The sequence below is a fragment of the Sitophilus oryzae genome, unplaced genomic scaffold (assembly GCF_002938485.1).
Source record: "Sitophilus oryzae breed Bouriz unplaced genomic scaffold, Soryzae_2.0 scaffold_863_pilon_pilon, whole genome shotgun sequence".
Lineage (NCBI taxonomy): Eukaryota > Metazoa > Arthropoda > Insecta > Coleoptera > Curculionidae > Sitophilus > Sitophilus oryzae.
The window spans coordinates 1,691,939-1,704,535 of record NW_022147487.1 but is presented as its reverse complement, the minus strand read 5'-3'; the positions used below and the strand labels follow the sequence as shown (position 1 = coordinate 1,704,535).

General features: G+C 31.5%; 2 protein-coding genes across 2 annotated transcripts in view; one reads left to right on the top strand and one right to left on the bottom strand.

Moving 5' to 3' along the window:
* The window catches only part of LOC115890348 (dopamine N-acetyltransferase-like), a 102,203-nt gene extending 92,585 nt beyond the window's left edge, over positions 1-9,618 (bottom strand). The window contains exon 1 of the mRNA XM_030910547.1: positions 9,551-9,618. The gene's annotated coding sequence lies outside the window, so the exon portion shown is untranslated. The remainder of the gene's footprint in view (positions 1-9,550) is intronic.
* LOC115890369 (piggyBac transposable element-derived protein 4-like) lies at positions 3,718-5,622 on the top strand. Its single transcript, XM_030910575.1, has 2 exons — positions 3,718-3,769; positions 3,851-5,622. Exons 1-2 carry the CDS (start codon positions 3,718-3,720, stop codon positions 5,620-5,622), a joined length of 1,824 nt encoding a protein of 607 aa, XP_030766435.1.
* Positions 9,619-12,597: the final 2,979 nt, after the last annotated feature.

The following is a 12,597-nucleotide window of genomic DNA, read 5'->3' as shown; positions in this document are numbered from 1 at the left end:
ACTGTTGTGATACTTTAAGCACAGATTATACAGATTATAATCTTTGTTTTTTCTTTATTGTTTTTCGTGGTTCCAATTTTCGGAATCGGGCACTAGTTAGGTGATTAGTTTGCGCACATAGCACGCCCACTTATGGCCTCTAAAATTGTGCACAGCGCCTGACCGGCACAGTTATTAGAGAGATATCGGAAAACCGAATAGCGTCATCCAGTATTTACGCGTACCTTATCATGGTTACGATATGCGCGAGTCAATTTTTTACGCAACACCCGCTAATAACGTTACCGCCTGACGTAATTTGCGGATCAATTACACCAAGCGCTCTTTCTAAATAACCTCTGATAACGTTTAAAAATTGCTTAAATGGGCATGTGCGGGTATTTGACAACCGGAGCCGGCCGGCGAGATTTTTTTATTTTAGGTTATGTTTCAATTGTTTTGAATTATTGCTTTAGTTTTATTAGGTAATTTGATATTTAAGTAGCTGGGATTAGTTTTAATTAAATAAATATGGCCCAAAATATGGATTCCACCTCTTCCAATACTAAAGAACCTATAAAGAGTCTTTATAAAGGTGTTTTCTAAAGGTTTACAGCAGATGACGACTTAGCCCTTCTAAGAGAATTTGTTGCTTGCTGCCCTAAACCCACTGGCAGACGTTGAACAATAAAGCACTGGAAATAAGCACTTTAGCCCTTTGGTTTTAAAATACCTAGTAAACAAAACAATTTCAAAGTTTTAAATTCAAAGTTAGGTTAAGTTTAAATAGCGGACGCGACGCGATCAGAATTCTTTCCGATCCGATAACTATAAAAATGAAGAGAGTTAATACCACCTCACGTAAAGAAAATAACACCTGGCCTTATTAACGTCCATGCGCGCTATTCGGTTTAGCGATATCTCTCTATTACGCTGTTTATTGTTATTTTACGCGAGTTTATTTTTGCGCACAGGAAATTTTACTCGTTTGCACATCGTCATAAAAAACAATTTTCGTACCACGAAGGGATAAGATTTTTATCTGTATACATATAGAATACCTAATCTGTGGTATTATTAACACCAGTTTTTGTTTTCTTTACTTGCCAAATTTGTAAAATTGTCATAGACTGATACTGTTTACTGAGAACGGTTTCTTTTACCTGAGAGGTAAGTCTGACAGGTAAAAGATTACGTGTGGGGGAGGCTTTATTATAAAGTACGATCTATCTTGTTTGTGTGGTATGTGTATTAACTCTTGTTCTCAAATTTGTATACTTTGTTTAAATTAATTTAGAATAATTTGTTTTAACTGAAATTTATTATAATTATTCTGTCTCTTTATTTATTTTTATTTTTAATATTTGAATAGCATCAGAAAGAGAACTTCAACTCGTGTGCAGTGTATATTGAAAATCATACACATAAATTAGAAAGCAATTATTAGCAATTTTTTATTTTATCATAAAATTCATAAAACTTATCTGATTAAATCAACATTAATTACATTTTTGAAAGAAAATGATTAGACAGTTATTAAATGTCATAAAAGTCCGATTAAATAACTCCCTCGTTTGAAAGCAAGTCGTTATGTTACTTAAAAAATACTTTTGTGAATACATTTTCTATTATTTGTATTGATTGCTACTTGTATTATATAAATTAAAATTAATTTTTCAGTGGTAAACCGCACAATCATAAAAATCTTAGAAAATTAATTTAACTATTCTTAGAAAAATTACTTTTTTGCCGCTTAGCTAATTTCAATCTTAGAAATTGATGTATGTAATTTTTTGAACAAAATGCGTTCTAAAATGCTGTTATTATGTTAATAGATATTTCCGTTGAGGAAGTTTTAATAAATTTACAAGAGAAAAATATAAACTAGAACTGTGCGTAAATATGGTAATAGAACTGTTTATGTTGTTCTAAATGAGATAAACGAATTTAATTAAATCATTAATAAAAGTTTTAATGAAACAATAATTAGTTATTTTTTATAGAAGACGATAAAATGGTATTTTATCGTCGACCGAAAAGATTCGGGAGACGATAATGCAATTTGATCGTCGTGTATAAAACAATATTTTTCCCATAGCGAGTTACGTTTTAAAAAATATTCAGAAATTATTATTTCAAGGAATTTATTACGAGTAGAAAAAAAATTGTGCTGGGTTGGCGTTGGTTCCTATGTAATTTGACAAATAAATAAAGCTGTCTCTTTAGTTTTGTCAGTCAGTTTTGAGTCAATATTTTTTAATTCTCTTTCGTGTCGATTACTGATTGAATTGGAGCCAGAAATGGCTCAAAACAAAATAAGTAAATTACCAACTACCCCAGTGCAGTTATGACATTCACCATGTTGAAATTGCAAAAATTTTTAGAAAGCTGCGACCATTGAATATAGTTAGCTTTAGTAACCCTTATTAACATACTAAAAGTCCCCATTTGTTCGATGTGTGCGTCATCAAAAAAAATCGGCCGCCATCTTGAATTTTGGTACTTTTTGGGAAAAAATGTAAATAACTCGAAAACGGTTTGTTATAGCGAAAAACTGCAAGAGGTAAAAATTAAAGAGAATAAAAAACTTTATTAGAACCAATGAAATATAGTTTATTATCCTAACGCAATGACGTACAAAAAAAAATTGAAAATCGAGCAATTTTTAAAAGGAATCACCGAAATGCAAATTACTATTTTTTTAAGCTTATTAACAAATAACATGGATATTTAGCATCAATTGAACTGAAATATAATCCTTGTAACATTTTCAAGAAATATTTTTTATTGGTGGGTTAATAATATTTCAAAATTAACAAAAATTATAAAAGCTATCCTTTACTAAATACATGTGTACTAATAATGTGCGAAAGCAGTCTCCACCTTGTCCCGGTCGGGGCTATTTGCAATTAAACCAAGGTCCTATTGTTACCATTTTGTAAACAACTTGTTTTTAAAAATACAGTGACAGTTTGAAAAATTAGGCTGCAGGTTGGAAGAAAAAAATAAAATGTAATGTAAACTGGCGACTTTCAAAACGTTGCAAAAAGATCCTCATCTGCGACAAATTACATCCGCTTTTTTTATATCCTGCAGCACAAAAATCTGAGCTAGTCGAAGCTGGAAGTACATTCTTATTTTCATTATATATGGTCGACATAGGCTAGCAAAAGGTTTAGATCAGTTGAGGTATTTTAAATATAAAGCCCTTACATCGTCAGGTACTTATAGTAAAAATTTTGATTTAGCTACCTTACCTCCAACAACTAACGCAGCTGAAAATCATTATTATAGGACCTATTTATAAATACCGTATTGGCTAAATAACGGAGAAGAGGAAACAGAATGTGCATGGATGGAGTAAAAAAACGGATACCTTAGTCCCAACAACAATGTCAAACGCAGTGGCACCAGAATTTGTATTGAAAATGATTCACTGTAATTGCAAATCTGGATGTAATAAAATATGTACTATTGCGATAAAAAAAAGTAGTACAAGAATTAGTAGTCCCAGATGGGGGGGTCCTGCCACACTAGTCCCTGCTTTCGCACATTATTAGTAGGTTACAAGTTGGTAACACATTTTTATTAACCCTAGAATACTAACCATCGTAAATTTTACGACGATACTTAATTTCGACCACGATTTTATCGTCGCGGTAGACCCCTTTCCGTTGTGCGCTCTTCTAGTCTTCTACTATATCAGTGTGCGTAGGTTGGTGGTCCAGTGTGCATAGTATGGTGATCGGAAGAGTGTTAATTCAGCAGCGACGTCGTAGTTTTTACGAAGGTTAGTATTAACGTTATATTTAATCATATGCCCTTGTTTGAATATTTTTCTTCAATATTGCTAGATTCTACTTTTTTTCAGAATATATCATTCTATCATTGACTGAAAGAGAACTACTGTTAGAAGCCCAAAAAGGCTTAGAAGGGTTATTGCCGGGTGAAAATGATGATAATTGTGATGAGACAGAAAGCGGTTCCGAGAGTGAAGATAACGTTCAAGAAGCCTTTAGTCCATCTGAGTCTGAATTTGAGCCGACAACTAGCAGTGACACTGATTCAGAATATGACTTACCATCTACAAGTAAGAAAAGAAAAAAGGCATCCAAAGTAAGCAATTTATCTTGTATTGCAGTCAATCCTGAGGATGATACGGTGTCAGATAATCAGGAAGAAAATGAAGATGCAACACAGGATATTATAACAATAGGAAGTACCGCAGATAAACCTGTAAAGCGGCTACGCCTTCCCGCAAGTCTAAAAGGTAAAAACGGACACAGGTGGTCATCCGAGCCAAAAGCACCGAGAAGAACTCCCAAACGCAATATTGTACACATCATGCAAGGTCCCACTAATGCTGTCAAAGAAGCATTTACTCCTTTAGACGTTTTTCATTGTTTTCTAACTCCGAATTCTCTTCAAAAAATTGTTAATTATACAAATGCTGAGATATTCATTCGAGCTCAAAAATATAAGACAAGTAAGTACACTAACTCAGACGTAAAACAGGAAGAATTGCATGCCTTATTGGGACTTTTAATATTCGCGGCCTCTCAAAAGGATAATCACTTGGCAACGAGAGAAATGTTCAACGAAAAGCTTTCAGGTTCAATATATAAAGCAACAATGAGCCGTGACAGGTTTGAGTTTCTCATAGAGTGTCTTCGATTTGATGATAAAGCCACTCGGTCAGAAAGGAAAAAATCTGATTCATTAGCGGCAATACGAGAAATATGGGGCGACTTAATGGATAAATGCAGAAAATCGTATAAACCGGGATCCTACCTTACAATCGACGAACAGCTGCTGGCTTTCAGGGGAAGATGTCCCTTTAGGATGTACATCCCAAATAAGCCAGCTAAATATGGACTAAAAATTGTTATGATGTGTGATGTCGGTACTAAATACATGTATGATGCCGATCCGTATTTGGGCAAAGGGACTAAAACAAATGGCCAACCACTGGGAGAATTTTATGTTAAAAAATTGACCCAAGCAGTACATGGTAGCAACCGGAATATAACAACCGATAATTGGTTCACTTCGGTACCCCTGGCTACAGACCTTCTAAAAGCCCCTTACAATTTAACCTTAGTAGGAACCCTAAGACAGAATAAAAAAGAGATTCCTCCAGAACTATTGAACCTGAAAAATCGAGAAATTGGGAGTTCACTCTTTTGTTTCGACGGTGAAAAAACTCTGGTTTCATATAAAACCAAAACAAACAAATCCGTTCTTCTTCTCTCAACATTGCATGATGGTCCAATACTTTGTGATAAGACTGGAAAACCTGACATTATCACGTTTTATAATGCAACCAAATATGGTGTAGATACATTTGACCAGATGTGCGGGAACATGAACGTATCAAGGAAAACAAGGAGATGGCCGCTTTGTCTCTTCTACGGTATGATTAATATAGCCTGTATTAATTCATGGATTGTTTATAATCATAACCAACGAAGAAAGGGATTAGAAACAACTCGAGAAAAAATTTATGTGTTTATTATCAGAGCAACTAATAAAACCATGGTTGGAGCAGCGGAAAACTTGGCCAACTTTAACCCGCTCGCTAAGACTGATAATCGAAAATATTTTAAATTCAGATGGACCACAGGAAAGAGCAACTCCTATTGAAAACAAACGTGCGATGTGTCAATTCTGTCCTTCAAAAAACGCAGAATGACGACCAACTATTGTAAGCACTGTCAACGGCCTATTTGTGGAGAACACCGTGCTTTTTGTTGTGTTTCTTGTTCTTCAAAAATGTAATTTTTTTGTTTCTTTTTTAATGTTCGTAATTATAAATATCAAATGAATTAATCAATGTGCAGTTACAGTTAATAAATATTAAAAATGTTTTCTGTAAATCGTGTTCTTTTTTAAAGTCGTAAATTTTACGAAGGTTAGTATTAATAGGCAGCCAAATAAGGTTAGTATTCTAGGGTTAATATGGTCATAATTTGAATTATTTTTATTCGATTTGTAGGGGTATGTTCATAATGTATTTATCATAATGAAAAAGTGTTAAGATCTTAGGTTAAGACCGTAGATGATATTTATGTCAAAAAGACATTCGCAAGTAGTTTATTACATTTTATTTTTTTCTTCCAACATGTAGCCTAATTTTTCAAACTGTCACTGTATTTTTAAAAATAAGTTGTTACAAAATGGTAACAATAGGACCTTGATTTAAGTGCAAATAGCCCCGACCGGGACAAGGTGGAGGCTGCTTTCGCACATTATTAGTACACATGTATTTAGTAAAGGATAGCTTTGACAATTTTTGTTAATTTTGAAATATTATTAAACCACCAATAAATATTTCTTGAAAATGTCACAAGGACTGTATTTTAGTTGAATTGATGCTAAATATCCATGTTATTTGTTAATAAGCTTAAAAAAATAGTAATTTGCATTTCGGTGATTTCTTTTAAAAATTGCTCGATTTTCAAAAAAATTTTGTACGTCACTGCGTTCGGATAATAAACTATTCTTTATTGATTCTCATAGAGTTTTTTATTCTCTTTAATTTTTACCTCTTGAAGTTTTTCGCTATAACGCACCGTTTTCGAGTTATTTACATTTTTTCCCAAAAAGTACCAAAATTCAAGATGGCGGCCGATTTTTTTTAATGACGCACACATCGGACAAATGGGGACTTTTAGTATGTTAATAAGGGTTACTAAGGCTAACTATTTTCAATGGTCGCAGCTTTCTAAAAATTTTTGCAAATTCAAAATTATTTGCACTGACCTAAACAGATATTCAGGCTGAGGCGACAAACGCCATATTATCCAAACTACATCCATTTAAATCCCGAATAACTTATGAAAAGGAATACAAAAATTTTCAAAAATGGAAGCAATTAAAAAACGTGCGAGAAGAAATAAAGTTTTTAACCTATCCTCGATGTTAAAGTACCGTATGATCGAATAAAAACGGCGTCAGCGATGGCTATGAAATGAAGATCGCTGTCATTTTATATGTAAAATTATATGGGAAATGTCATCGATCGTCATTTCATAGCCATCGCTGACGCCGTTTTTATTCGATCATACGGTACTATTTTATCTACTATTTTTGATAGATATAAGGCAATTTTAACAGTTGCTATGGAAAAAAGAATATTTAAAAATATTTAAATAAAACTATAATTTTGATAAAGTAAGAGAAAAAAATCCATTAAAATATTAATTTATAATAAAATATAAAAAATTTTGATATACAGGGTGTTCCAATATTCCGTGGACATACCACTACTAACGTATTTTCGAAATCAAAATAAGATCATTGGACACAATTTACGGTAATTTACCTCTATACAAAAGTTTGTCCGCCAAAAGGTATAAAACTAAAAAATAGTAAACCCATTTTTTCAGATATCTTAAGAATAGTTATTCCAAGATTTGAATGAAATTTTGGGTGTCTATGTAAAATGATAGTTCTAGTATTTACGACATTTTTTGTCTCTTGTAAAAAAACGTCACAGTGCATACTTTTTAGGGAAAAAAATTATTTTTCCAAAGCTGACTTTCAAAAAATGTGTTTTTGTCACATCAAGCTATGGAGGCGCATAAAATCTATTATAATATGCTCTCATAATCTAGTTGGGGCGAAAATAGGGAATTTTATGTCAGTATCATAAATTATATTTGACAATAAGCTTCATAACAAGCTTAAAAAAATAATAAATTTTAAATTAATTACGGTTCGGGTTTATTTTTGATTGATGCCTTCTAATCGACAAACAAAGCATTTTTGTATAAAGCTAAAATTATGTGCAATTAACTTATTTTGATTCAAAAAATACGTAGTTGTTCTATGTCCACAGAATATTGGAAGTCCCTGTATATTTTGTAGGTGTCTCGATATACAGGGTGTTTCAAAACAAATGCGAAAAACTTCAGGGGATGATTCCTTGTTCAAAATAAAGGGTAGTTTGCTTCATAAACGTTGGGTCAAAAGTCAACCATTAGGGAGATATTGCGGTACAAAGATGGCGGAAAAATAATGTTTTTATTTTTTATCTTGAAAACGAAAAGAGATAGACTAATAAAATTTTATGGAAGCATTACTGTTATGAAAACACACTTTCTGGTAATTTTTTCACTTTTTTAAAATGAGTGGCAGGGGTTGAAATAAACTACCCCTATCATTCTTGTTAACGAAATTTAAAGAAAAATCTTATCAAATACATGCAAAAAAATTAATTTGGATAGTTTAGTTTGTTTAGAAACTTTTTTATCTCTTGTATTTTTTTGATAAAACTCACCAATTTGAAATTAAAATATAAAATGTAAAGCATTACATGTCAGGACAAAAAACATTTTCTGATAAAGAATCTAGTGGGCTGCTGTAATTTTTTTAGGAAAAAATCTAGTCGGCCGCTGTTACTTTTTAGGATGTTCCTAATATTATTTTATTTGACATTACTCTACTGCAATACCTTATTATCTAGATGATTATTTTATCGTTATTATCACTAGATTCTTAATCTAAAAATGTTTTTTGTCCTGACATGTAATGCTTTACATTTTATTTTTTAATTTCCAATCGGTGAGTTTTATCAAAAAAACACAAGAGGTAAAAAGTTTCTAAACAAACTAAACTATCCAAATTAAAGCATTTGCATGTGTTTGATAAGATTTTTCTTTAAATTTCGTTAACAAGAATGATAGGGGTAGTTTATTTCAACCCCTTCCACTCATTTTAAAAAAAGTAAAAATTACCTGAAAGTGTGTTTTCATAACAGTAATGCTTCCATAAAATTTCATTAGTCTATCTCTTTTCGTTTTCAAGATAAAAAATAAAAACATTATTTTTCCGCCATCTTTGTACCGCGATATCTCCCTAATGGTTGACTTTTGACCCAACGTTTATAAAGCAAACTACCCTTTATTTTGAACAAGGAATCACCCCCTGTGGCAAGATCTGTGGCACCCGAGAATCTGGCCATTAGTTTTTGGTGGAGGTGGGGGGGTTAAACATTTTAAAAAATCGTAACTCCAAAATTACAGTAGCTAGCGAAACGCGGTTTTCAATTTAAGATTAGGAATAATATTTGCAACAAAATTTGTAATAACATCAAAATCAGTCAAAGTTGCAGTTTTTGAGCTAAAAAAAATTGGAAAAATTGCTTTACTTTGAAACTAAAAGAACTGCCTACCAACTTTTTATTAACATATTTTAGTATGGGTATTTTTTTTAAATCTTTTTATATTATTTGGAACTTTTAAAATCGTTTGAAAAATTCTTTGTGGCGTTTGAAAAAAAATAGCATGTTCTATTCGGAGTAAAAATGACTTTTTTTGTGAATCGCCTGTACGTCAAACGTACAGCCTCGCCACACAATTTGTCATTTTTATTCCCAATAAAACAATAAACTATTTTTAAAATAAAGTGATTTTATTTGATTTTTTTTGCCCGATAATTTCGTTTTTCTTTTTTACACAATTTCTCTAAAAATTGTGTTTATAAAAAAATAATGAAATATTTTAATAGTAAGTATAATGAGTATTTTTTTGTATTTTATTATAATGAAATTAATTAATAAAATACTGACCGGAAGTGGTGGAAATTGGAACCCATTCCGGATGTCCGGTGTTCGGAAATGATGGTCGCCCCCACGCATCTTCCGGAACAACTGATGTCCAGCATTCGACTCCGGGGATGTTGTTGCCATGTTGCTACGGTCCCGGAATCTTTGTAATTCGGTTAGAATAGGTTTCACATCAGAGAGGGATTCGAATAAATTTTTGAATTTCTTTTAAAATATTACTACTGTAGTCACTACGGTATACAGGTTTTTGGGAGATATTTAGTCCGATACCTGCAGTAAAGAACTCCATTGAATATCGTGTAAAACTTGGAAAATAAATTCGTAATAGGAATACTTTTATTGCTCACTATTATAATAAAAAATACGCGTTCTTTTTGAAAACCGTCGATTACTTATTAGCAACTAAATGGATATTTGAGGTGAATTTGCATTGTGAGACCTGGTTGAGTAAGCTCAGGAAATATACAGAGTTTTCTTTAATGACATGCTAATATTTAAGGGGGTGATTCTTGGACATACTATAAGAAAAGAACTTCATATGTATACAGAGTGGCCCGAACTGTAATCCGGAAACTTCGGCAGCATATTCTGCACATAAAAATAAGTAAAAAAGTTCGTATAAATGTATGTATCTTGGTAAAAATCGCTACGAATAATGGTTTTCGAGATATTTAGAATGGAAGTTTCCGGAATACAGTTCGGACCACCCTGTATATGTCCTAAACATCTTAACTTTTCAGATACAGGGTGGTAAAATCGTCTAATTTTTTTTTTCAAAATATCTCTAATGTTATATTTGATACAATTATGATACAACAAAAAAAAATGATTTGATACCATACAAATTGTTTTATTTCTTAATTTTCTTCAAATCGATGCAGAAATGATTTCCACACAACTGTCACCGCATCAGATTTTCAGCGATTTCACCATGAAGTAAAATGACTTTAATTTTTTTTAGATAAAAACCTAAAAACTATACGTCGGACGAAAAAAATCAAGAGGTAAAAAAATATTTAGAAATGAATGGAGATTTTTAAAATAATTTTTATTTTAAGAGAAGTCAGTGGTGTACCACTTTTTTCTCCAAAAATATTTAATATAAAACCTGTATGAACGGCACTGGATGAAAGAAATAAAATTCTTTGTACACTAAAAAATTTATTTTGATGCATTGAAGATGTATCGATTTTCATAAAGATGTCTGTATAAAATCAGAGTAATTACGAAAAGAAGTTTTTTTAGAAAATTTTACCACACTGTATCTTAGAAATTAAGATGTTTCGGACATGCATTCATATAAAGTTTTTCTCTTAGAATAGGTTCTAGAATCACCCCCTTAAATATTAGCATGTCATTAAGGAACACCCTGTATTGGAGTTCTGGTAAAGCTTGTGATACACCGCAAGGGTTAGTCGGTCCACTTCTACAGTATCCCGCATGTAGAAGTAAGGGAGACGAGGATACAATGGGTTGTCCTCTGGTTCCCCAATGTTAAAACCAGTAGATAACTTTTAATAACTTTTCAAAGTTTAATGGTGTATTACATACTAGACTATACAGGGTGTCCCAGAAATAAGTGCAAGTATTTTAAGGGGTTGTAGATCTCGATAATAAAAACATATCTTCTCGCTATCGTTTTTCAAATAAGTCCAAAATAACGGAGTTATTTTACTTTGAAAATTTCCAAAAAAAATTTTTTTTTGCTAAAATTTTGAGAACCACTGGATCTTTTCTGGATTTTCTTTTTTGTAAATTTAATTTAATACCCATGTTGCCATATTATCAAGAAATTATGTTTTTTAACTAAAAACTAAAAAAAAAAACAAAAAATTTTTAAAAAATTTCGAATTTCATTTTTTTTTTCGCGAGAAAAACCACATAGGCGTGTTTCTGCGGTTGAACTATACTACCAGTTAAAATAGTTGCACTTATTTCTGGGACACCCTGTATAGGGTAAATTAAAATTAAAGTAGCTTCTATTGAAATTTAACATTTTTTGATAATTAAGCACTCAAAAATCATTTGGTACGGTCCTGTAATCCCTAATTAGTCGGTAATTAAATCTGATGCGCGTGCAGCAAATAATTGTTTTGAAATTTGCCGGCCGATCCGCACCGATCGAGGAATCTATCGATTTTACATACAGTATACACCAGCCAATCTGTACCTACACATACAGAACATGCAAATTTAGCTAATTTGCATATTACATGCATTACAAATAAATTTAAAAATTCAACACATCCACACTATACAAAAAAAAATCCCATTAAAAAGTATTTAAAAAATTTAAATCATTTTTTAAATAACATAATTAATAATAGAGTACCGATAAATAATGATAAATCTCTATAAAGAGTCTGAATTTTACGAGAAAAAATTTTTCATTTGTAGATAGTACAGATTTATAATTAATATTACTATTTTATAATAAAAAAAAACATAAGTAATTTCTCATAAATTTAAAAACCAGAAAATTTTAGTATTAGTGACATCTAGTAAGAAGTAGTCTAACTAAATATGAATTCTATACAGAATACTGTTTAAGTTTATATTTTCAAACGATAGGTGGATGCCAGCTGTATTGTATATTTGGTTGCAGGTATCTTTAATTTAAATTTAAATTAGGCGGGATCTATTTTTTTAAATTTAAAAATGGTAAGTAATTATTATCAACACTAATTTTTTATATTTTCTATGATTTCTATTCTCTTTAAGCATAATTAGGCGATTTTCTGTTAAATTTTTATAATGTAATTTGCTTTAATAATTGATTATTATAATTAATACAGCGTTCAATGATGTAAGAAAATAAAGGTGAGCATTAAAAAACGCTCTACGCTCTTTTAAAAAGTCAATGTTTTGTTTTTATTTATATCGGCGCATTTTAAATTGACTGCAGTGTGTCTTGTGACGACTTTCTATCTCTTTTCCCTCCGATTTTCTATAGCTACTTTTACTGCGCAATCTCCCCCAATAAAAGCCTACGAAAATCAAACCAAAACAGTTCCTCGTCTTTCCCCTCTGCCAGAGTTTCCATTAGCGTT

Excerpts from the sequence above, each read along its gene's own strand:
- LOC115890369 (XM_030910575.1), top strand. The coding sequence starts at position 3,718 with ATGGTGATCGGAAGAGTGTTAATTCAGCAGCGACGTCGTAGTTTTTAC. Across the intron at positions 3,770-3,850 it reads ACGTCGTAGTTTTTACGAAG|AATATATCATTCTATCATTG; the intron begins GTTAGTATTAAC and ends ACTTTTTTTCAG.